This window comes from Pogona vitticeps, chromosome 2 (assembly GCF_051106095.1).
Source record: "Pogona vitticeps strain Pit_001003342236 chromosome 2, PviZW2.1, whole genome shotgun sequence".
NCBI lineage: Eukaryota > Metazoa > Chordata > Lepidosauria > Squamata > Agamidae > Pogona > Pogona vitticeps.
In genome coordinates, this window is record NC_135784.1 from 234,540,143 (window position 1) to 234,565,272 (window position 25,130).

Below are 25,130 nucleotides of genomic sequence, written 5' to 3' on the forward strand. Positions count from 1 at the left end.
CTGCAGTTTTATTATCTGGATCTGAGCACAAACATCTGGCTGGGGAAAAATTGACTGACTGAAAAATCTGAGGGACTGCTAAGTACAGAAATTGAGTATCAGCCATTCTCCTTTTGATGAAACACTAATACTATACTTTGAATATTTAGCACAGTGTATTATGTTTGTGCTGTTAGCAAAATGGGGCAGCCATGATATATGATAGGTCTCTGTGAAAATACACATTCAGCACACGGCCGGCTAATTAAAGTCAGGTGCTACAAAACACAATGCCAAGGGAAAGATGCTGCATATTATAACAAATGGCACTGTATCTACTGCTTAGGATTTTTTAAAATTTGTCCTTAAGAAAAGTTACAGTCCCATATACTGTTTCTTGTACTGTGCTGTAGCCAATTTATTTCTTTTCACTTCTGATGACTGACATATAAATATTTTTTATTTGGCCATCAAATCAATGTTTGGCACTTTTATCAGGTATTCATTTTCCAGTTTCTAAGATTTTCTGTGTATGCACCAAGCGGAGACTAGCATGTTTCCTGACATTATTTATTTATTTATTTATTTATTTATTTATTTATTTATTTATTTATTTTGACACAAGAGTAAAGAATACCCTTCCATAAACACTGTGAAGAGCAGTTCAAACAGAAGATTTCTTTTTTGAGAATATTAGTATCTTTAAAGACATTATGTCCCTTCATACTTTTTCAAGTGTAAAGTGGACAATCTGATATTATTAGAAGAACAAAAAAAAAAAGAGATCAAAACATTCAGCTGGACTAATAATATTTTCAGTGTGGGAGCTACATCAAGCACTGGAGATTATGTTGATTTACAGAAACATTTTATATTGCAGGCATCTTGGATGTGGTTGGATCATGTAAAAGGAAAAAGAGAAGGTCACAGAGAAAGAAACATGTGGGGTTTCTTTTCCATCTTGATATCCACAGAACAAAGTGTTTCACGTCCTCAACTGAGCAGAGAATAGTCAGTCTTAATAGGAAGGGTGAGAATCTGTTGGGGAATTTTTATGAGTATCTATAACTCAAAAGAGCTTTTCAATGTTACAAAGCCTATATCATACAAAATGAATTGTTGTAAAATTTAAACACTAGAATGGGTTTGATAGATTGTTAAAGAATAAAATTTGGTTTTTAAGCTCTCATTATACAAACAAAGCACATAGCTTGGTGGACATAATGCTTGACAAACCTCAGAAAACTAATTGTTGGGATGTTTGTGCTGTGTGCAGCATAGAGGTTAAACTAAGAAACCCACAGCATTTCAGGACAGATGTACTGGTTTTGGGGTGGAGGGGAGTGGTTTCCTCCTCTTTTCAAGCTTCTGTTCCTAATCTCTTTTTGGGCTTGTGTGGGAGTTTTGTTTTCTTTCTGGCGATTCATAGGACAATTACAAATATCACAGAAGTGTTCCTAGCCAAGAAAATGGGAAAGGGGCACAGAGTAAATACATAAGCTCTAAGGATGAATGAAACCTATATTTGACCTATATTTGTGAAGCAAGCACAAATTACATGTTTTTCATAGTCCTCAGCAACTCTACCAAAGCTGTTTTAATATCTAGGAGTACTAAACATTGGAAGAATTATGTAATATATCACTCCATTTCTCCCATAAAGCACCATGATGGGTGAGCTCTGACAAAATCATGCAATGTAATTCAAAAAGTGGAACTGTCAGTCACAAAACTATATTCTACTTCTCCATCCTCACTCTATCTTGGTGTTCTCCTAATATGGGGAGCTAGAGAAAAATGTACAGTTTTACAAGATACACTGTCTGCATCTCTAATTTCCTCTCAAAATGAAAACAAACCTCCAGGAGTGTTTAAATTCAGTCTACTTTGATTTGATTTGGACATCTTGTGAATCTGGAGATCTCTGAATCAGCCTAATTCTGTTCAGGATGAATCCATACAGCACTTTTCTAGTTATGAGGAACAATCTCATTTCAGGATGTGGGGTATATATAAATGCAGCTGGTAAAATAAAGGAATAACTCTGTGGCAGACAAAAATCCAGCTTTCCCTACCATTATACTTTCATATAGATTCTAGCTATACCAAAATCTGCAATTCTTGCATATAATGGAGGTGTAGAGCATATAAATTCATAGAGAAAACAGAAATCTACCTGCATGGAACAGACACCTAGATTGGTATACCCAATGGACTCAAATGCTCAGAACCATATCTACCATCCCACTGACCAAGCTTTCAAGAACTATCCAAAGTTCTTAAAATATGTTTTACTGAGATGCATACAACTTATCAGGCCTTATTAATTAACTTGACTGTGCATGATGAAAACAGCTTTGGAGCCACCATGAAATTTGTAGGAGATGGCCTCTCAACTGGTTTCTAACAGATGACCTCTCATTATCTTCTCGTCCTTCATTTGATGATCCTTTGTGTATCTGTTGAATTTGACACCTCTTACATGACTCTCCAGAAAACCCATATACAGTATATATATAGCCACCTAGAGTGGTCGCAATGACCAGATAGGCGGGGTATAAATAAATAAATAAATAAATAAATAAATAAATAAATAAATAAATAAATAAATATATTTAGTGGGAGTCATCAGTTGGTGCCTCCTTGAATTTCAGAAAACGCGGATCGATCTCTATACTCCAAAAAAAAACCCAAAAAAACAAATTAGTTAAAATGGTTTGGAGGCATTTGCAGTTTGTGTCAAATCATGCAGCTGGTGCATGATAGGAAGTGCTTACATGGACTTCTTAATGTGTGATATTTGCAGCTGAGGTTTACACCAATGGACTTAAAACAGCAGGCATAAGCAATCGGATTCTGGCCATAGTCTGCTTGTTCTGTGTTACTATTTAAGCAGACAAAGGAAAGGAAAAGAATTTATGCTAATAGATGTAAGAAATATAAAATATGCATAGAATATTTTATCCATGTCCACCATAGGCTTGCAGATATGCCTAACTAGGACTATACAGAAAGTTGCTAAGCCTGGTCTCTGCTCCATGGCAGCTGCAAATCCAGTGCTAAGAAATCTACATTTAAACAGGGCAACTACAGTCACATTCTGATATTATTCATAATTGAGAAGTGGCGCGATGATGCTCTGGAGCCCTTTTGTATTTATGGCAGCTTGTCAAGTTTCCAGAGTAAGTGGACATTGAGGAAAATACTGTTATTGCTGCTAATTTCATTGAAGTGACCAGCCATTAGCTTCAGTGAACTGATTGATTGCTCATGGGTTTACAAATAACCAGAGACATTTTTATGGATGGGCAATTTAACATTAAAATTGGGTCCTAGATCCATGTTTCATCAGCAGTGATGCATGGTGGAAAAGAAGGCACTATATATAGCTTGCATCTCAGGCCATGGGAGAGAATTGGTGGATAGTCTTAGCTTTTGCTGCATAAAACCCAAGTATTGTGAGGAGAAGCATTGACAAACTGATTTATTATTATTATTATTATTATTATTATTATTATTATTATTATTATTATTATTATTGTTGTTGTTGTTGTTGTTGTTGTTGTTGTTGTTGTTGTTGTTATTGTTATTGTATTTGTATTTGTATTTATTGTTATTATTTTGTTGTTGTTGTTGCTGCTGCTGCTGCTGCTGCTGTTGTTGTTGTACTGCCCATCTGGCAGCCAGGGCCACTCTGGGCAGTTTACAACAATATAAACAAACGACAGAATAACCAAGTAATACAATATCAATACAACTGAGGCATAAATCAAATATTATAAAGTGCAGTGAAATGCACAATAAACTACAATTAAGAGCATAAAATATAAAAGACAAGAAGGATGGCAGTGTGGTGGATGATATTTTAGCAAACACTGTTGCATCATACAGTTGTTTATTCAGGGAAGGCCTGCTTAAATAGCCAGGTTTTTAACAGCTTCCTAAATGTGCCCACTGAAGGGGCCAGGTGGACTTCGAGCAAAAGAGAGTTCCATAGTTGTGGAGCTACCGCCAAGAAAGCCTGATTTCTAGTAGTTGTTTTCTGGGCCTCTCTCGGGGTCAGAACTCTCAACTACCCTGCCTGGGATGATCTTATAGGGCGGGCAGATTTAACTAGAAGGAGGCACTCACCGAGATATCGAGGTCCGAAACCATTTAAGGCCTTATAGGCTAGTACCATTACCTTGAAACGGGTATGGAAGTGAACGGGAAGCCAGTGTAAGGTGGCCAGGGTGGGGGAGATATGTTGGTATTTCCTTGTCCCACTCGATAATCTGGATGCTGCGTTCTGGACCCGCTGCAGTCTCCGTAGCAGTCCCAAGGGCAGCCCCATGTAGAGGGCATTGTAGTAGTCTAATCTTGAGACTCCCAGCACATGAACCAGCATGGTGAGGGACTCAGTGTCAAGGTTGGGGTGTAGCTTGGCAACCTGCTTTAGGTGGAAATAAGTGGAACAGATGAGAGATGCTGCCTGTGATGCCATTGATAGCACTGGGTCCAGAAGTACATCCAAACTATGCACCTCAACCTTTGAAGAAAGAGTACCTCCCCCTGAAAGAAAGGGAGGCACCCAGACCACAGACACTAGGGGCTCTTACCTGCAGGATTTCCATCTTGTCTGCATTCAGTCTGTTTTCCCTCATCCATCCCAGCACTGCATCCAGGCAACGCTCAAGGGACAGGACAGCATCCACTGCAGAAGAATGGAAGGAGAGATAGAACTGCATGTCATCCACATATCAGTGACACAGAGCTCCAAAACTCCTGATGACTTCCCCCAGTGGGCTCATATAGATATTAAATAGCATTGGGGAGATGACTGACCCCTGCGGGACTCAACAATTGAGAGTCCATGGAGTGGACAACATCTCCCCAAGCTGACCTCTCTGGGGTTGGTCCTCCAGGAAGGATTGGAGCCAGGCCAATGCCTGACCACCGATTCCCAGTCCCGAGAGCCTCCCCAGGAGAATACCATTGTTGACAGTACTTTATCACAGTAAGAACAGTTAGAGTAGGGCCACTTCAATCAATTGAAATTACAGAGGAGTTTATTCATTCATTCATTCATTCATTCATTCATTCATTCATTCATTCATTCATTCATTTATTTATTTATTTATTTATTTATTTATTTATTTATTTATTTATTAGATTTTAACCCCGCCCCTCTAGACAATGTTTACTCGGGGTGGCTTACATAGATAAAAACACATCAATATAACATATATAAAATCATAAAGAATACAGTTATAGTGATTAATTCCAAATAGTTGATTCAATGGGTCTACTTTAGTTTGATTTACTACATTATGCAACAGAATTTTGGCCACAGTGTCTGACACGACATTACATTAATCACATGTAAGCTTCATGAATTGAAGCATATCCTATTGTTTGAATGAGAGGTACTTTTTATAGGAAAATTTCTCATTGTTGAGACCTGTCACCAATTCAGATGATCTGACTTATAATACAGATAGAAATTTACCAGCACCTAAAGGCTCAAAGAAATGAATGAATCAAAAGTAAAGTAGAAAAGATCTAACAACTAGACAAACATCGCATGTATCAAGAACACCTCTATAAACTATTCTATAAAATATATAGCAAGCCACACAAGGTGCTATTCGAGTTAATTCTTAGGAAAGTGTTTGACTGATATATAAAGGCTAGAGTACTGTTGGTGATTTGTGCATGGCTAAGTCAAGCTGTGTAACTCAGGGCACATGTAGATGGGGCAAGTTTTAACAGCTTGGTTCATGCTCGTAAAAGGTTCTTATCTTCAATGTGATGTACAGTATTTTATCTCTCACTTAAGTCCCCTTATTAGGAAAAAGGTGGCCTAAAAATAAGACAAATAAATACATAATAAATAAATAAATCCTTCAGTTCCCACTGATGGAGGTTTCTTCTCCCATGAGAAAGATTCAGAAAAATCTTTGGATCACCCCAATTTTCCTCCTTTTGCTTAATGACACTCTCCTTCCTGCCCCTTTCCCTGCCTTTCCCATAGCCATCATTCTGTGGACCACAGTTACTTTTCTTTTCTTTTCTTTTTTTTTTGTCAATAAAGTAAATGGCATAGCAAAACGGCAATGCATCTACCTAGCATGGTACACATAATATTGTCCATGTATTTCATTTATTGTTCTTATTTTAAAGAAATGTGTTTTATTTAATGGGATGAAATAGAGGTGGGTGCAGTACATCAAGCGTCTGAGTTTGGGAGAAGAGAGGCGGGCAAAACCCACCCTTCTCCAGAAGGTGACAACCAGATCAGCAAGAGAAGCAAACACTCAAAACATATTGGAAAATCATTCATAGAGATAGGTCTAAAATGCCCATCAATTCCCATCTTACCTTGAAATGGAGGGCCTTTTTTGCCTCTGGAGAGGAGGAGAGGTGGCAGAGGCAGCAGAGAAAGGAAGAAAGGGAAAAGGAGGTGAAAAAATAATAAAAAGGCAGCTAGCCAGCCAGCCCAAACTAATGATGATAATAATGATGAAAAAAAAAATCACAGATCCTCTCTGCTTCCCCCCTAGATTGCAGCCAGACTGTGGCTCCTTCAGCAGATTTAATAAGGAAAACCTAACCTCCTTAACAAGAAAACCTTGGTCTCATATATTTCTGCCACTTCCAATTTTTCCCTTGTCCTAAAGATCCTCAATCTTCTTATCACTTTCAACTTTACACCATGAAAATCGGGTAGATTTCACCCTCTCCCTTTTTTGTGCACCCCCACTTCCACATTACTTGCATTTTCAGCATTTCCTTTACCTGGGTTGAACCCTTGATCTCCTACTCTACTGACCTGGTCAGTTTCATCTGAGTTGGGTACTGGGGAGTTAAACTGATCAGGATTGGAGAGAGGGAAGAACTGGTTTAAGTGCTAAGGGTCTTAAAAACTATGATTTATTTAATGTGCTTTATTTATTCATCAAGTGTTAGTATTGTTGAGTCCACACTCCCTGCCCCCACATTGCTACACTTTAATCTCTGATCTGTGCGTCTGTATGCTATACACGCTTGAGTTGTTTTGTGCATTGAACCTCTGCACCAGAAGAGTTTATGAAAACTCTTTATGAAAAGAGAGAGAGGACTGGCTATGTTATGAAATATGTAGCTGATTCAGCCATAGGTACACACCTAATACAGTAATGTGATTGACACCTTGTTATTAGCCTCAATTTGCTAAGGTGTGTTACACAGTTTAATTGAGGCACTTGTAAATAACTAGCACAATTATGGCTACTACAAGTGAAAGACTATGACCCAGTACATCATAGGCTTCACACTAAGTGAGCCTGAGGATCATGAGATATTTAGTTAACATAGCCATAAATGTGTTGCCAAGCAACCGTCCCTGCTATCACTGTTTCTTAAGCTTATGGGCCTTAAAGTTTTCTTCACTAACTGAAAGGGAATTGGTGAGCCATTTTCAGCTGCTGATACCTGGCTAAAAAGCATTCTCTTCATTTTCTAACTCCAATTTGGATGTGTCGCACAAGCAACCCATTTCTAAATGCTGGGTCCAGTTAGATTTGTAAACAACTTTGTAAGTCCTCTCATACTGAAGATTTTCAAGGTGACACTATGAGAAATAAACGTCCTTCAAGGTGGATTTAACTAAGTAACCAGGATGAATGGAGTGAAGCCATTTAACTTTCCAATCAATTTGCCAGCAAAGAATTAGGATATGGCCAATGAAGACAACAAATAACAACCGAAAAAATCCAAGAATGGATTTTTCTTTTACTTTTTCTTCTTTAAGATCGGTTTCAGCCCTGTGGAAGTTAAAGTGTGCATGCTGAATACAGAGGGTGTGGAGATGTGTTTGCAAAACATGCCATGTGTGGTTTAATTCACTTATGTCTGTCAGTGCAAGGCTGCTTTTAAAAGCAAAAAAGGACTTGAAGCTTGCTCTTGCGAATTAGGACACAACATGTGTGTGTATAAAATCTGTTACAGGACACCTGGGACTCTGCCATTAACCATTTATTTATTTATTTATTTATTTATTTGACTTCTATAATTAATATATTAAGATATTAATATATTTATTATATAAATATATAAATATATAAATAAACGGATTAGCAAATCATCTGGTCTCTGCTGAGAGGAAACAAAATACATTAAAATCTTCTTAAAAGATGAAAGTTACTGCTATATTTTGAATAGTGTTACTGGTAAAGAACTTCGAGTTTGCTTCAACTTCCTTATCTCTTAAGTGTAAACCAAATTAGAGAATTTATTTTAATTTTGTTGGTCTTCCCATCTCTATCTTGATCACATCTGCCTAGTAGGAAATACACTAATATCAAAGAAACGATTTACTTTTGCTTAAGATAGCATTGTTTAGTGCAGTTTGTATCAAATGGGTACTAATGAGTAAAAATCTAGCCTCCAGAAATGGGATAATAATTAGAGCTCTGAAATGATAGTGAAGATTGAGAACATTTTTCTTAAGAGGAAGAGTGGATGTGGGTGGGTAGGCAAACTGTGGGCTGCAGCGGGATAGGCAACTGTTCCCCTTGTTTCTGCTTGTTTTTGCCCACTGTTGCACCCTACTCATTTGCAAAAAAACAATGCTACATGACAATAGCTGTTTTCAGTGGTGATGCTCTGGAATGCCTTTCTTAAGCAGGCATGCCTGTTACCCACTTTAGAATCTAATTTATTGAGACATTTTAAATAATGCATTTTAGGTTTCTGTGTCCTCATTTTCCCCATGAGGTTTCATCTAGAACAGAGCCATCAAATAATTTGGATTTATTAAGTCCATAATAATTTAAGTCCACAGCAGTATAAGATTCACAGTAGTATAAGTTGTGAATTTAAAAGTGGCTTTTTAAGTAGATGTGGCAACTTGTATTATCAATTTCGTTATGTACACTTGCACATATATATGTATGTACCGTACTTGTGGCAACTCAAACTATTCAGATTTTTTACTTCATTTCTTCTGAGTAAACAAAATTAAGCTTTCCAAATCAATTCCCATCTACAGTATTTTTGATCTGCCACATTAATATAGCTGCAAGTGTATTTTGAAATTTTAACTCTATCTTCCTTTTCCAAGTGACTGTTCTAGACATATATACTCAGTGGATGAAATCCTGTTGTGCTGTATCAACCATTTTAATTTTAGTTTAGAGGAATCAAATGTGTCACACAATTAATTCTATGCTGTGAGCTGCAAGGAAATTCAAGGGTTAGATCTTTTTCTGCTGTGGTTTTGGAATTCACTGCTTCAGGATGCTTCCTCAGTCTTACAAACAATGCTGGGTAGAAAAGATGAATTTGCAAGGGTGTTTACCTCCCACCTTTGACAAGAGACAAAGTTTGTTTTCGTCAGAGTTTACAGCTCCTGGTGGGTGGACATTGTTAGGATGTCACAGAATTAGGACTATTTTATGCCCATTCTGGACATTCCCTTTGATCCACATTTCTTTACTTCTGATGACAATCCAAAAGAACCTTTGCCAACATCAAAAGCTTTGCCATTTTTGTTGCTACTTCTGTGGCTTCTCAGTCACTGGTACCTTATAATTTAGTACTGACAGGTGGAAATTCAAGGCGAAAGTCACCAATGCATACACATGAAATAAATGTGTCATTTATTCATGGTGCACTTTGATTGAACAAAGCTAAGATTTACCATACCACACTCTCTTTGGCTAGGATGTTTTATGTTCACGCTTGGAAAATATGACATGTGATTTTGAGAAGGTTGCTGTGAATGCATACATTGTCTACTTGGAACCTGAAATGTTGTTTTTCTTAGAAGTCGTTGGTCCAGTTTGTCTTTGAGTTGCATGCTAATTAATGCCTTGGTTCCTTTAAATTCAAAGACCCAACCTTCCTTCCATCCTTATAGTCTCCCAATGTTGAGGCTATGGAAATAAGGAAACCGAAAGGATGCACCCCTTTCCCCAACAGGCTTTTTTTTAAAAAAAAATCAGAATGCTGCCACAGGATACAATGGTGTGATACTGAAAAGTTCTTCAAGCTCTATCGGTAGCTACTGAATTCACCTCTACTAGATTCCACTCCAAATTTCAAACTAACACATTTCCCATGTGGATTCTGGTGTGGAAGCTACATTTGACCGGATTCATTATTTTTCCTCAGTCCATTATTCCTCCAGAGTTCGAATTTTTCTAGGAAATCTTTAAAACACACACAGAAAGAAAATGAAAGAAAAATAATTCAGCCTACTAAATAAAGGATGTGATTTATACTGTAAGCTTCTCGAAAATTGTACTCAATTTGCTTTCTGTCATGTTGCTAAGCAGTACCTACATAACTGCAGCGATTTCTGCTTACATATTATTCTGTTGTGCTACATTCTTTAATCAGAAGAACCTTAGGGGAAATTCTGTCAGTGCAGCACGTAAAACAAACATTTGTAATTTTAGTATCTTAATCATTAATTCTGGTCAATACCTTAGTTTTTTTAGTACACGGAACAGCAAAATAAGTAAAGAACTTAAGATATAATGGCTTGCCTAGAAGATAACAGAAAGTAATTAGGTTCTTGAAACAGAAACATTTAATAAGGACTAGTGTAAGTTTCAAAGAAAAGTGTTCTGGATAGAACTGAACATTCATTATCTGTTTAACTTGCAGTTGTACAAATGTGAGCTTAACCCCCCCCACACACACAGACACACAATGTAAGTTAATTGGAAAGAGAAGAAAGAGAAGTGAGCGTTCATTATATGGAATCTGGATGGAATGAGCTTCAAAGAGTCAAAAACAAGTCCTTTGATAAAATAAATCTTAAAGGATTTCCCATTCCTACTTGAGAAAAAAATGGATCAAGAATGGGCCCCAATATATGTGCTGGACTAAAGACATGATGAAACAAGATGTATGGTTGGCCTAAAATGTGCTGAGGAAAAATAGGTGGCCTCTATTCTTTTAAACATATATAAGCTAGAATCCCTGCCAGCAACTAGCCTAAACCAAATGCCTAGACCTGAATTATGAGAACAGTAGGAAGCCCTTAATGAATTCTTCAAGCCCTGCCTCCTGAGCCCTCCCAATTTAAACCATGGCTCCATAGTAGCACTATAAAATGAGTCATTAAGGGGGGGGGGGAGAAGGTGCACAGCCACCCTCTCCCCTGTCATTTAACCTCTGCCTGCAGACCAGGCACTGAACAAGTGTAACCTTCCAACAACTCAGAAGCTTAGCAGAGGGCTTTGCCTTTATTCCTAAGCAAGAAAAAGCGGTAAACCTTTTCAGATTGTGCAGCATGGCAAAGCTTCCCTGTTTTATTTATTTATCTCAAAGGATATGGCAGTTGTTGCTGCACAATCCTTCCTGCATAAACTGCCATTTGGCAAAGAGAGAGAGATGGATTTGAGATGTGTCAGAAGCAGTGAAATTGGGTATGTTTTAATGGGTTGTTTTTATTTATTTTCTTGCTGTTCATGTTTTTGTGCTTACTACTTTACATATTGCTGTTCTTTTATTGTATTTTATATGTTCATACGATTGTTATACAAGCAGCCTTGAGTGCCATTTGGTGGAAAGACAGGATGCAACAACTAAATAACAACAAAGTAAATGCTCCCCCTTGCATGTTCCCTTGAATTATCCAGGAATTTCTTGCAAATGAGTTGGAAATTCAGAATGGAAACGGATGATAGACCCCAGATTCCTCCAACTAATGTGGTCAGTGGCTATGTTGGCCAGGAGATTGTGGGTTCTGTAGTCCACACCAAAAAGTTATCCCCCCCCCATACTTTGCACATGAGTTTACTTTGCTATTTTGGTAACTCATTTCAAAATAAACATTCACTGCACGCCACACAAAGTTATATATACTGTATTCTCCCTTGTATACGCATTATTTTTATTCAGGAAAAAAAATCATGTTTGCAAAAACTCTTGAAAATGGATACATTACAGACTCTGTGGCTTTGTATAGTGAAGGAAATATATATATAGCAAAGTGAGAAGGAACAAGGGAAAAAATGAAGCCAACAAACTATGGATAAGGAAGATCAGCCAAGCAGGGCAGATAAAAACATTTCTGAAAAATCAATTTAAATCACAATTAAATGTTTCAAGAATAATTTTTTGTCCAAATAATAAAAAATTCATGTTTACCTAAATAATTTAAATCATTTCTACCCTACAGACAAATAAGTTGATAACGATAATGATAACGATGAGAATAATGAGAATGATAATAATAATTTATATTGCACTCTACACCACAGCGCATTCCAATAGTCAAAAACAGTTAAAATACAAGCATAACATAATTACAATGACAAAAACATATAGTAAACAATTATCATTCCAAAAGACAATAGCAACAATCAAAATAACTATAGTGGCAATATAATAATTGAGGTACAGTAATTCTATCCCCAAAAATTGCCTATTTCCATGGTCAACCCCTATGGTTCCAGGTTAAACAAGTAGGTTTTTAGGTCTCATTTGAATTTGTCCAGCTTTAGATCCACACAAAGGTATTGTGGAAGGGAATTCCATAATTTTGGAGCCAGATGAGAAAATGTTCTAAGTCTGGAATTAGCCACCTTGGTCAGAGGGAATAGTAAGAGGCCAGAATCCGCAGAATGAGTCCTCCTACAAGGAATATGCCACCCCACAACTTCTGCTAAATAGCTAGGGCAAGAGAAATGTGATGCTTTAAATGTCTGAACAAGTACCTTATAATATGTTCTTGATCTGATAGGTAACCAGAGCAATGCCCTGCAGTGCTGAGAAATGTGAGAGTAGTGCGGCAAGTTTAGAACTACTTGTACCATACTATTCTGCACCAAGATGAGAGGACAAACTGCAGAAGAAGAGAGACCAGCTAATAGGCTATTTCAATAATCCAGACGTGAAACCACCAGGGCATGAACAAGAAGTTTTGTAGTCTCGGGAGTCAGGAAGCGACAAATACAGCAAATATTAGCCAAATGGAAATTACACGTCTTGGCTGTTGCATTCACAAATGAACAAAACGACAGCCGCTCATCCACTAAAACACCAAGCTCCCTAATCTCTGAGACAGGGGTAGCCGAGCAGCCCTGGAAAGAAAGAGAGGAAACAGTCAAAGGGCTAGCAAGATGGTCTGGGTAAAAGACCAGAATTTCAGTCTTGTCCATATTCAATTTCAAATGGTGAGAGGACATCCCCAACTAAATATTTGACAAACAACCCATCAAAGAAGTCCAGACATTATCATTAAGCTCTGAGTAAGACTGGTATACTTACTTGAGTATCATCCACATAGATATGATAGTGAAAGCCCTGTTCAGAAATTACGGCAAGAATTGGGCCCAACACTGAATCTTGTGGGACAGGAAAAGGTTGAGAGGTTTAAGTACCCAAGCTAGCACTTCCAGGGATTCCCAAAGAAGCCAACCTTATCAAAAGTATTTGATGGTCAAGTGTGTCGAATGCTGCTGACAAATCAAGCAGCACCAACACCGATGAATGATGTTGAGTCTTGGACAACAACATAACATTCAAAACTTGAGAGAGTAAGGTCTCAGTTGAATGTCCAGCCCGAAATCAAGATTGAAATGGATCAATGGCATTATGACAGGCTAAATAAGGAGTCAACTGAGAAAGAGCTACCCTCTCTATAATAGAAAAGGAAGGAGAGAAACAGGTTGATAGCACAAACAGAAGGATCGAGGGAAGTTTTTTTCAACAGGGAATGAACAAAGGCATGCTTAAATGAACTTGGAAATTTGCCAGTAGAAAATGAACAATTCACTAAACTAGTCAAAAGCAGCAGAAGGGAAGGACCGATAATGGAATAAAGAAAAGAGGGGAAGGGATCACTAGCTGCAGTGGTTAATGGAGACAAAATTACAGAAATTTCCTTCTCTGATACCCGGGAAAATTCAAACTGATTTCCTGCAGATCATACAACAAGAGTCTTCAAGAGCAGCACTGTTTACCTACAGAAATGGGGTGAATCAAGACCGTTCTGGGACTAGCTTTTAAAAGTGAGAAAATACAAGAGAGCAAACTAGATACAATTATAAATACAGGCCAAATAAAACATCACTTGCACCTCCTGGTGGAAATTCACAAAAAATATTTTGCATACATGGCACATATATCTCATTTTGAAAAGAAAGAAAGCTCAAATAAAGCTCAAACATTTTGAAAACAAAGATTTTTTTTAAAAAGGGAGTGATATATTTATTTCTTGTATTACAAATCAAGTGCACAAGTGAGTCAGCAGGAAGGGGAAAAGCCACTGCTCAGATGCTCTTACAATTGTGCTTTTGCTCACATTAAATTTTGTTGAATATTCTTCCTCTTCTATGGTTTTTTGACAGCTCTGGAGCAGCTTTTGAGGTTGTATTGGGGGAGCAGGGGTACTGCAGGGATTCCTTTCCATCTCAATTTTACTGAGAAAACTTGATTGGCCCATAGAAGAACTGTGTTAGATCTTGCCCCATACATACCCAGACATATTTAAGAATCTTAAAATGCTTTTTTAAAACATGGGTACGTTATTCAATGTATTTTTAAAATCCTGGCTGTATTTTTGGGGAACAAACAAAACATTTAAATAGTCCCTACACTTCTTTCAGATCACTAAAGAAAGAAAGGGATGGGGGTGTCTTCCATCAATAGACTTGTTGTTTTTAACTATGGCTACAAACATTTTTTTCCACCTCAGAGTTTGACTTTCAACAATACATCGTTAACTTGTTTTTCCTTCTTGTTCCACAGTATCTGATGGAACGGGGAAGACATGGCACACAACCCTTCCCATCACCTGAGCAAAAACATGTAACAGCTTAATTGTAAGTATTTGTTCATGCCCATTGCATCTGGAATACTGCAGCTCAGTATTCTAATGGTACATATTATAACGCCTAATCTAGTGTTATGCATCAGAACCAGGCAAAAATCAGGAGAAGAAAGGGCCTTCACTGATCACTAGTTTTAAACTGGAAAGTTAATGACTATCATTTAAGTCAACTTATTAGTCTGCCATGCTGTGAAGAAATAGCATTAATAGAGGTACTTTGTGTGAAAATAACAGCAGGTAAGGCTTGGGAATGGGGAAAAAATAGTAGCTGGCGAAGGAAACTGTGGTAGCTATTGCTACCTTTGTAAACTGGGAAAGAAGTCACACAATGCTCAGGATGGAATCCCAGGGCCAAACCATATGTTACTTTTGTTGCTTAGTCGTTAAGTCATGTCCAACTCTTTGTGACCCCATGGACCAGAGCATGTCAGGCCCTCCTGTCTTCCATTGTCTCCCGGAGTTGGGTCAAATTCATGTTGGTAGCTTCGATGACACTGTCCAACCATCTTGTCCTCTGTCGTCTCCTTCTCTTGCCTTCACACTTTCCCAACATCAGGGTCTTTTCCAGGGAATCTTCTCATGAGATGGCCAAAGTATTGGAGCCTCTGCTTCAGGATCTGTCCTTCCAGTGAGCACTCAGGATTGATTTCCTTCAGAAATGATAGTTTTTTTTTCTCCCTGCAGTCCAGGGGACTCTCAAGAGTCTCCCCCAGCACCATAGTTCAAAAGCATCAATTCTTCAGCAGTCAGCCTTCTTTATAGTCTAGCTCTCACTTCCATACATCGCGACTAGAAAAACCATAGCTTTGACTATGCGGACCTTTGTCAGCAAGGTGATGTCTCTGCTTTTTAAGTTGCTGTCTAGGTTTGTCATTGCTTTCCTCCCAAAAAGCAAGTGTCTCTTAATTTTGTGGCTGCTGTCACCATCTGCAGTGATCATGGAGCCCAAGAAAGTAAAATCTGTCACTGCCTCCATATCTTCCCCTTCTATTTGCCAGGAGGTGATGGGACCAGTGGCCATGATCTTAGTTTTTTGATGTTGAGCTTCAGACCATTTTTTGGGCTCTCCTCTTTCACCCTCATTAAGAGGTGCTTTAATTCCTCCTCACTTTCTGCCATCAGAGTGGCATCACATCTGATGGAATAGTAATTAAACGTTGTAATACTATATTTTGAGACAATGTCCTCCCATATTAAATTAAAATTACAACATTAACAAATTTTGTAAATATAGTCCAACAGTTATTGGCTTCAGTTCTATGGAGTTCCATAGTTTTCTATACTGTAATGCTTTCATAGTCAAAGCTATGGTTTTTCCAGTAGCGATGTATGGAAGTGAGAGCTGGGCCATAAAGAAGGCTGACCACTGAAGAATTCATGCTTTTGAACTATAGTGCTAGGAGAGACTCTTGAGAGTCCCCTGGACTGCAAGGAGAACAAACCTATCCATTTTGAAGGAAATCAACCCTGAGTGCTAACTGGAAGGACAGATCCTGAATACTTTGGCCATCTCATGAGAGATAAGACTCTCTGGAAAAGACCGTGATGTTGGGAAAGTGTGAAGGCAAGAAGGGAAGGGGACGACAGAGAACAAGATGGTTGGACAGTGTCACCAAAGCTATCAACATGAATTTGACCCAACTCCAAGAGGCAGTGGAAGACAGGAGGGCCTGGCGTGCTCTGGTCCATGGGGTCACAAAGAGTTTGACAGGACTAAACAACAACAACAAATACTGTGATTAATATTTCCTTCTCCACTTGTGTCTAGATAAGCGGGGTATATATATATCTCCCGCTTTCTAGGCGGCTTCCAAATGCATACATAAAACAACATATAGATATAACACAAAAAATTATTACATTAACTAACAAATTCCTCAAGATGGAAAAAGAAAATAATAAAAAATAGAGAAAAGAAAATCAAATATTAAGTGGAGGGAAGGCTTGCATTTACATCCATGTTTTGAAATTGGTTTTTAAAGATACCCAGCGTGGGGGCTGCACAAATCTCCAGAGGCAGATTGTTCCAGAGGCAAGGAGCTACCGCCGAGAAAGCCCGGTTTCTTGTTTTTCCCTTCCAGGCTTCCCTCGGCGTCAAGCTCCTCAGCCTCACCTCCTGACTCGCTTGTGTGATACGGGTAGGCCTTGGTGGGAGTGAGTAAGTAAGTAAGTAAGTAAGTAAGTAAGTAAGTAAGTAAGTAAGTAAGTAAGTAAGTAAGTAAGTAAGTAAGTAAGTGTATTTAGCCTAGCATTCAGTCTAAAGAATACAATTTGCAATTCTCAAATTGGGTTTCTGCCAGTTCCGATAAACATTTCTGAAGATGGTTATTTTATCACTTCTCAATTACCTCTCGTTTTCCACCAATCCAGGTGAGGCGGTTTCTGTGCTGAACTCGTGTCTGGACCTGATAATGGACTGGATGAGGGTTAATAAATTGAAACTCAATCCAGACAAGACGGAAGTGCTGTTAGTGGGTGCTTCGCCGGGCAGGTTGGAGGGCCACTTCCCTGTCCTGAATGGGGTTACACTCCCCCTAAGGGACAGGGTCCGCAGCCTGGGGGTGCTCCTGGACCCCAGTCTAACTTTGGAAGCTCAGGTGGACTCGGTGGCCAGGGGCGCCTTCCTTCAGCTGCGGAAATTATACCAGCTACGGCCCTACCTGGACGAGTGGAGTCTCATGACAGTTACACATGCACTGGTAACATCTCGTATTGATTATTGCAATGCGCTCTACGTGGGGCTGCCTTTGAAGACGGTCCGGCGACTGCAACTGGTTCAGAATCGAGCTGCGCGGCTGGTGAGTGGTGGGGCCGCCAGAGAGCACATCAAGCCGATTCTGTATAATTTACACTGGTTACCAGTTGCTGTCCGGGCCCAATTCAAAGTGCTTGTTTTGACATATAAAGCCCTAAACGGCTTGGGCCCTGGATACTTGAAGGACCGCCTCCTTCCATATGAGCCTACCCGGCTGTTAAGATCTAGCCAGGGGGCCCTTTTGAAAGAGCCATCCCTCAAGGAGGTAAGAGGGATGGCTTGTAGACAAAGGGCCTTCTCGGCAGCTGCCCCCAGACTATGGAACGCCCTCCCAACTGAAATTCGCCTGGCGCCGACACTGATGATATTTCGGTGCCAGGTCAAAACCTTCCTGTTCCAGAAGGCTTTTAATTGAAATAACATTAACTGTGGGTCTTAATGATGGCAATTTTAATTGTATTTTAATTGTATTTTAATTGTATTTTAATCATTTTATTTTATTGCATTGAATTTTAATTGTTGTAAGCCGCCCAGAGACTTTTGGGTAGAGTGGGCGGCATATAAATTAAATAAATAAATAAATAAATAAATAAAATAAATTTGCTTATTAAAGACTGTTTTATTTTAATGTGAGCTTTTGTGGACAAATCTGAAGAAGCGGACTTATCCACAAAAGCTCACATTAAAATACAGCAGTTAGTCTTTAAGTTGCCAGAACATTTTTTGTCTTCTTTATTTTTCATTTTTGTTTTGTTTAAGAAAAACTTATACAGCCATCTGTCAGATACTGTATACTTTAATTTGAATTCCAAGTTAAAAACAGAGGGTTGGACTTGATGGTCTTATAGGCCCCTTCCAACTCCATTATCCATGATTATCTTATAGCCCATCTCACCACTGTTATTAATCATATGAGGAAAGAAGTTACTATGGGATAGTAACCAGAGTAGTAGACTAGATTGTAGGAAAACCAAGTCCTTGCTTAGGCAAGAAAGTCTCAGGATTACTTATTTTACAAATGATTCTTTCTGCATACCCATCATCCATATTTATCTCACAAAAGGTTTGTAAAGCCTCATGTCACCCAACCTTGTGTAAAGCCTGTAAAGGAGCTGTGATCCAGGAAAAGTACGGTTCAAACTTTGCTGGCAAATAGCTTTCACTTTGTCTTTCCCTCTGGGACAGAGCCAGCCTGCCTGGTTTTGGGAAAGCTACGTGGTCTCAGACAACCTGCTAGAAGGTTGAATATTTTATAACCACCCGAGAAGCGTCACAGTGAATTGGAATGGTCTTGATGATGGACAACTGTATTATCATTATTACAACACATACACCATTGAATTCAAAGACTACTATGCTTAGAATAGTTCCATTGAAATCAATGGGACTTCAGATGGTCATGACTCACTTATGTACAATTTATTTCAGTGGATGTACTTCATGTTTGATTAACTGAACTTAACCTGTGCATATTTGTCTTAGGCAAATATGCACAGGATTTTGAGGTCAGTTCCCTCTGAGCAGATCCAATAAAAAAAATAGATTTTGCCAAGACTTCTGGATATGACAAGGTCCAGCGAGCAATTTAAGTTATCCACCTTCATACTCCAGGCTTGAGTTTACAAGAGCTGAGTAGGGCTGTTGAGAACAATACATTTTGGAGTCAGCTCTTTCATAGGGTCACCATACGTTGAAGGCGACATAATGGCGCATGACACCATCATCTCCCTATTTTTCCCCTATTTTGTTTGGGTGCTTCAAATGGGACAGAAACTGTAAAATCGAATGTATCAAAGTTTAGACCAGGGATGGCCAAAATATAGCCCACTGGTGATGTGCAAGGCTCTTTTTGCACCCCCAAGATTCCCCTCACCAAAAAAAAAAAAAAAAAAAAAAAAAAAACAACTGTGCAAGAAAACCCCAATTTGGAATCCACCAGAAGCAGTGGTTTTATAACAAAATGAGGATTAAGTGCCACCCCAAGCCACAAAAATAAAACCGAAAGTGGACTTTATGCAACAGTTTTGATTTTTTCATGTTTTATTTCCCAGTGAGTCCTACGGCTGGAAAAGTGGCCACTGAACCCTTCAAAGTTGCCCACCTCTGGTTTAGAGGAATGCATAAAGATCTTGGTTATCAAACCTATCACTGAAGAGTAACAGTGCAGTATTTTCCACACAATCATGAATCTACTTTCACGGGCAAAAATCAACATGCTTCCTTTCATGTATTTACTAGCTGCTATCATTATCACTCGCAATCATCTATCCTTCAGTGTGCAAGGGCCGGTGCCAGGCTGCGCTCCCGCCCGCCTCTCGCCCTCTTCTGCGCCAGGGAGCCCTTCCACCTCCGCGTCACCCTGAATTCCCCACGGAGCTTCCGCGGGCAACCAATGGGGCGCGACGCGCTCAGCCCGCGGGAGGGAAGGTCGTCTGAATAGGCAGTGCTTCGACGTCCTTCTCGCACGAAAACGACAGCGAGCGGTCGGAGGGGGGGGGAGAGATTCCCGCCCACACGCGCGCCCCCAAAGAGCCGAGAGGAGCTCGAAGCGGAAAGAAAGCCGCCCAGCGACGACCCTGCAGTGCCCGCACCTGAGGACAGGTGAGCCGTGCCAGGAAGCGCTGCTTTGCCACAACGCTCGTCGGTTACACGGGAAGGCGAGGGGGCCGCCGCCTGCCTTTAGGGCGGGATGGCGCCCAGGCGGTGCCCCCCCCTCCCCGCCGCATGTTTCCCGCTGGCGCCCTGCCTGTTTCGCGGGGAGACTCGTCACCCGGAGGCAACCGGAAAAGGCGCGGGCGCAGTTTGTAGGCTCTTTGGGGTTGCGCTGGTTCTGCGTGCCCGGTCCTTCCTTCGCTTCAGAAGTGTCGCCAAAACAATCCTTAGGAAAGCTGGCCGTGTCAGGTGGTGGATTCTGGGAGTTGTAGTCCAGAATCGCTAACTTTTCCAAGTTCTGATTTTAGGGTGGCGACGGGAGGCGGGGCGCGGCTGGCCTTGCTGCGATTGCCGAACCTTTTGCAGTTACAAATCTGTGCTGACCTTCAGATTTCCTGGCACTTTTGCCCACCTCATACCTTGATGTGCTTTCTTTGCGAAAGACGCCCTCCTTCCCGTTCTCTATTGAAAGGCTCTGCAGTTTATAGATTATTCAGCTAGATGAACAGTTAGGGAACAGTTCTATAAATAATTCTAGTAATTGAAGGTACGCATGTTCCGTAAATCCCAGCCTGATTTATTTTGTAATAACCCTACAGATCTTAGCTTAAAGCATGAATATGTGAAATGTGCTGCTGGGTGTGCACCATCAAGTTGGAACTGATTGATTGTATAGTGAAAACCCAAATGGGTGAGTTAGGGTTCTCTGGCTAGGGAGCCAGAGGCTGGGAGTTCAATTCCCCAGTGTGCCTCAGGAGAGAAGAGCCAAGGCACCCCCAGAAGAAGGGAATAATAAGGCAGTCTCTACCTAGAACATCCTGAAAAGGGTTGCCCTACCTCAGAATTATTTGAGGGCACACAGTTGTTACAATAGGATTTTCAAGTTAAGTGAGATATTTTAGCAATGGTTTTACCAGTTCTAGCCCCCCCCCTCCAAGTTTCCAAGGCAGAACTGTGGAATCAAAGCCAGGTTTCCTGGGTTCTAGTCTATTCCACTACACCAGATACCTATATTTGTGAAGTGTGTGTGTATGTGTGAAAGTAATAATGATACACAAAAATGTCTCTGTGGGCAGAGTTTCTTTGCTTCATTTCTGAACAGAGTGCTGCAAGTTGAAACAGGAGACAAATCACTTTAGTACTTTTTTGCCACCTGTCTGGGCTTTGTGCAGATAGAAAAAGTTCACAATTCTCCTTTCTTATCAAGGAGAAGTATATGTTTCAGTTACAGATATGCCTTGCTCATCCATCACGGGGCCCTAATGAAAGGAGAGGTAACATTTCAAAATGTGGAAAAATGTCTTTTATTCTAGAGATGTGAAGAATTCTTGAAAAATTCCCCATAGTTGGAAATTTTCAATGTCTCACCATGTTTTGGGTGTTTAGCCTGTCTTCCATTTTGATCTGCCATCTTCCATTTTGTTTGGTTAAGCAAAATTGCTTCGTGTTCTCATGGTTCTGAGATAGAGCAAAGGACGGTCAAGCTCCTGTTTTGAGAAATTAAGGGAGACGGAGATAAGCCGGTTGTGCTTATCAAATGCTGCTAATGAGCTTGTTTATATCTCAGCTGTGCATACCTGAGCTTATCATGGTGAGACATTGGATAAGGAGTAGTTCATATGCTGTATTGCTGTTCAAAGTATAACAAAGTACATAATGTATTACCCAGCTGCAACTTATTAGTGTACACATCAAAAATGTATAAAGATGGTTTGCTTCATTCAGTGGGGGTTCAGACTTCTTGCACTGACTTGTGAGCCACACTGTCTGTTCCAGCTTTTGGGTGCCTGAGCAAGTTACTCAACCAGCTTGTCTCCTCGTAAGTGAGCCTGGAGTTTGCCTGTCATTTCCTTGGGATCCTTTCAAACCCTGCTTTCTCCACAGCCGGGGGATACACCACGCAAAGACATTTTGCTGAGACTTCCCCCAACACTAGCAAGATTACGTGGCTCCTCTTGAAAACTAGCCCCTGGTCTGGTTTTCAATATACTTTTCTTTTTTCACCTCTTTTTTTTTGTGCAAGAAGCTTCCAAAATCTGCACAACCCAATGCCCTTCAAAGAAAGTCATATGTAGAAACATGCAATTTTGTGTAGGAATTTTAAGAATTCTGTGCTGATTGGTATTTCTTCTGGAAAAAGAAAACAAGACAGCATCCAAGAAACTGCAGAATTTGTCAAACCCACATACATATTTTGTACAGAGAAATCTGTTCCTTACTGAGAACAAGAATCCTGACGGGTTTCAGCCAATTAATTATTTTGTGTTCCTCCTTTTTAAAAAGTAGAATGGAATAGTAGTAGTAGTAGTAGTAGTAGTAGTAGTAGTAGTAGTAGTAGTAGTAGTAGTTATTATTATTATTATTATTATTATTATTATTATTATTATTATTAAACACCAGGCACAGTCAACATAAAAACATTGATTGGTATTATATACTGTACTGTAACAGATACAACTTTTAACGAAAAATGTAAGTATTTGTTAAATATTGCCAGAGTATGTATGTTGTCCCTAATACTGCCGTTTTTTGTAGCTCTGATGGTGTGATTTCTGAGATCTACAACTGCTTATAGTACTGTGTGCAATTTCTTGATACTACTACTATTATTATTGTGGTTATGGTGATGAAAATGGAAAACAACAGAAACAAAAATTGAATGTAAGAAACAACAATTTGAAGATAAATTAAAAAGTGGGAAAAATAAACTACTGCATAGAAAATATTTGAGAAATTGTAATGGAAAACATGATAATAATTTAACGGGCTTCGCTAAAACTGAAGGCTTGATCTTTGCTGCATAAGAATAAGCCCTCCAAACAAATGTCATTAAAGCTAAAATTCAATGAATTAGTCTAAACAGCAAAGGTCGAATCTGCCAAGAAAAAGATGAAACTATGTCACACCTCATCTATGAATGCTCAAAGTTTGTGCAGACAGACTACAAAACTAGACACAATAGGGTTGTAAAATTAGTACAGTACACTGATCATTATGTAGAAAATATAATCTGCCAGCATCTAAGAATCTGTGGGAACATCAGGTAAATAAGGTATCAGACAACATCTAAGTTGAGGTCTTGTGAGACTTTATGATTCAGATGGACAAACTCTATTGGGCATAATACATTAGACATAAAAGTACAATAGACTGAAGAAATACTGTATCTGAATAATTGGCGTTACAATTCCAGGGGATGCCAGAGCTGAAGATAAAGAATTGAAAAAAATTAACAAAAATACAGAGACCTGGCAATAGAAATAACTTGTGGATGAAACATATTTCAGAGATCCTCAAAATAATTGGGGCATTGAGAACAATGCTGTGGAATTTTATAAAATGTTATAATCAGCTGCAGATCTCTGAAATAACATCATTAGAGCTGCAAGAAATGTCGATATTAGGAACCGCATAATTGTTACACCAATATTTGTAACTGGTAGTTTTTTGCTTAAAACTTGTATCTGTTATATAGCACCAATCAAAGACTGTGTTTTGCATTGATGTATAATTACAATATTTTCATAACACAGAAAGCTGGAGTGTGTCAATGATTATAACTGTTTTACATGTGCCATTAAATTAAAGCAGTCTCTGGCAATCAGTGTCTAAATGTCATTAAGTAGCGACTGATGATTTACTGGGAGGCTGAAGGTCTAATAGGTACTTGTCATTCTCTGACCCCATGGGGCAAGTTTTGTCTGAGAGTACCACTCAATGAATTTCATCAGATGTTTCCAGTTCATTGTTTTCTCTTTTTCATCTCAGATGAGGCAGGTGTTAAAAGAACCTATGGAGCATACTACCTTCCTATTCCTCCTCTGTGAAGATGTATAACCCCCAATGAGAGGAGGGTTAGGTTAGATTGGGCATCCTTCAATCTCAAGAGACTGTGGTAACGTGCTCTGAATAGAGGACTTGGAACAGCATCTAGTGTGGCTGAGAAGGAGGAAGAGTTTCAAGAAGCAATAATCCAGGTAAGGTTCAGCTAGTTGTGCTTCAATTTAGAATCAAGGCACTTAGTAAATGACTTGATTTCAGTTATGCACATATTGTGTGCTTATGCATATGTGCAGATCTGGGAAAAATTTCCATATAAGGTCTTTATTGTGCAGTGATCCTGCCTCATTCATGGTCATCTATGCGAGTCCACATAATGGCATCTTACATTTTTTATTCTCTCTTGTTCTCCACAGCGCCTTCCATTTCTTTCCCTCCTCATAGAAAAGGTTTGAAGGAGTATTGCTGCACAATGGCTTTTTATTGGTAGCAGCGCCTCCATCTGGAAACAAAAATCTGCTGGGAACAGGGCGCATAAAGAACAATGATTTTTTAAAAATCAATTTGATTTATTGTAAATCACAATTTAATTTTTTTTAAATTTACATTGTAAAAAAAAATCCAATTTTTAAATTTACATTGTGGTCTACCCTACGTGGGAATCTGAGCAAAATGCTTTTCCTTCACAAAGAAGCAGCTGTAGCCCATCTTTGCAGATGTACAGAAGCTTGAGGGAGAGAGATTTAAAAGCCAAAATATGTTCCTGGAATTCTTTTTCAGAGGAAGGAAACTTTTGTTGTAAACAGTCAAGAGGCACTAGCAGGGAAAACGTGTTCAACTTTCACTCTCTGCATTCCTGGGTTAGAGTGTTAGTTTCAGTAAAACCATATAAATATAAATACGTAGTTCATAAGAATTGAGATATCTACAAAATACAAACATCTCCAACCAGACAATAAAATAAGACAGCATATAGTCTTTGAGGGAGACTACACCCCAGAGTATTTTACAACTCAAACTTCTTCAACCAGAAAATAAAATAATTTTTCCTCCTTGAATTCCTTCTTATTAAGATCAGTATTTTACAGTGGAAGTGAAGAGATAAATTTTAAAGAGGAATATATATCCTGACCAATGGAGAAATTCAGATGTATA

General features: G+C 39.1%; 2 protein-coding genes and 1 long non-coding RNA gene across 7 annotated transcripts in view; 1 reads left to right on the plus strand and 2 right to left on the minus strand.

Moving 5' to 3' along the window:
- Positions 1–11,188, minus strand: part of LOC110081707 (aldehyde dehydrogenase 1A1) — a 90,440-nt gene extending 79,252 nt beyond the window's left edge. The window contains exons 1-2 of the mRNA XM_078385081.1: positions 6,340–11,188; positions 4,578–4,672 (exon numbers count right to left, since the gene is read on the minus strand). Coding sequence (XP_078241207.1) covers positions 4,578–4,626 — 49 coding nt within the window. The 5' untranslated portion in view covers positions 4,627–4,672; positions 6,340–11,188. The remainder of the gene's footprint in view (positions 1–4,577; positions 4,673–6,339) is intronic.
- LOC110081713 (cytochrome P450 1A1) overlaps positions 1–25,130 on the plus strand; it is a 39,444-nt gene that overhangs the window by 2,992 nt on the left and 11,322 nt on the right. The window contains exons 1-3 of one of the 5 annotated variants that reach the window (XM_072992224.2): positions 11,280–11,378; positions 14,707–14,780; positions 23,973–24,172. The gene's annotated coding sequence lies outside the window, so the exon portion shown is untranslated. Of the gene's footprint in view, positions 1–11,279; positions 11,379–14,706; positions 14,781–19,508; positions 20,145–21,532; positions 22,015–23,963; positions 24,173–25,130 lie in introns of those variants that run through there. The other 4 variants (XM_072992222.2, XM_020798647.3, XM_020798649.3 and 1 more) reach the window with 4 other exon arrangements.
- On the minus strand, positions 21,482–24,504 carry LOC144586602 (uncharacterized). Its single transcript, XR_013541519.1, has 2 exons — positions 24,364–24,504; positions 21,482–21,682 (listed from the first exon to the last, which is right to left on the minus strand). It is a non-coding gene; the product is annotated as an uncharacterized LOC144586602 (long non-coding RNA).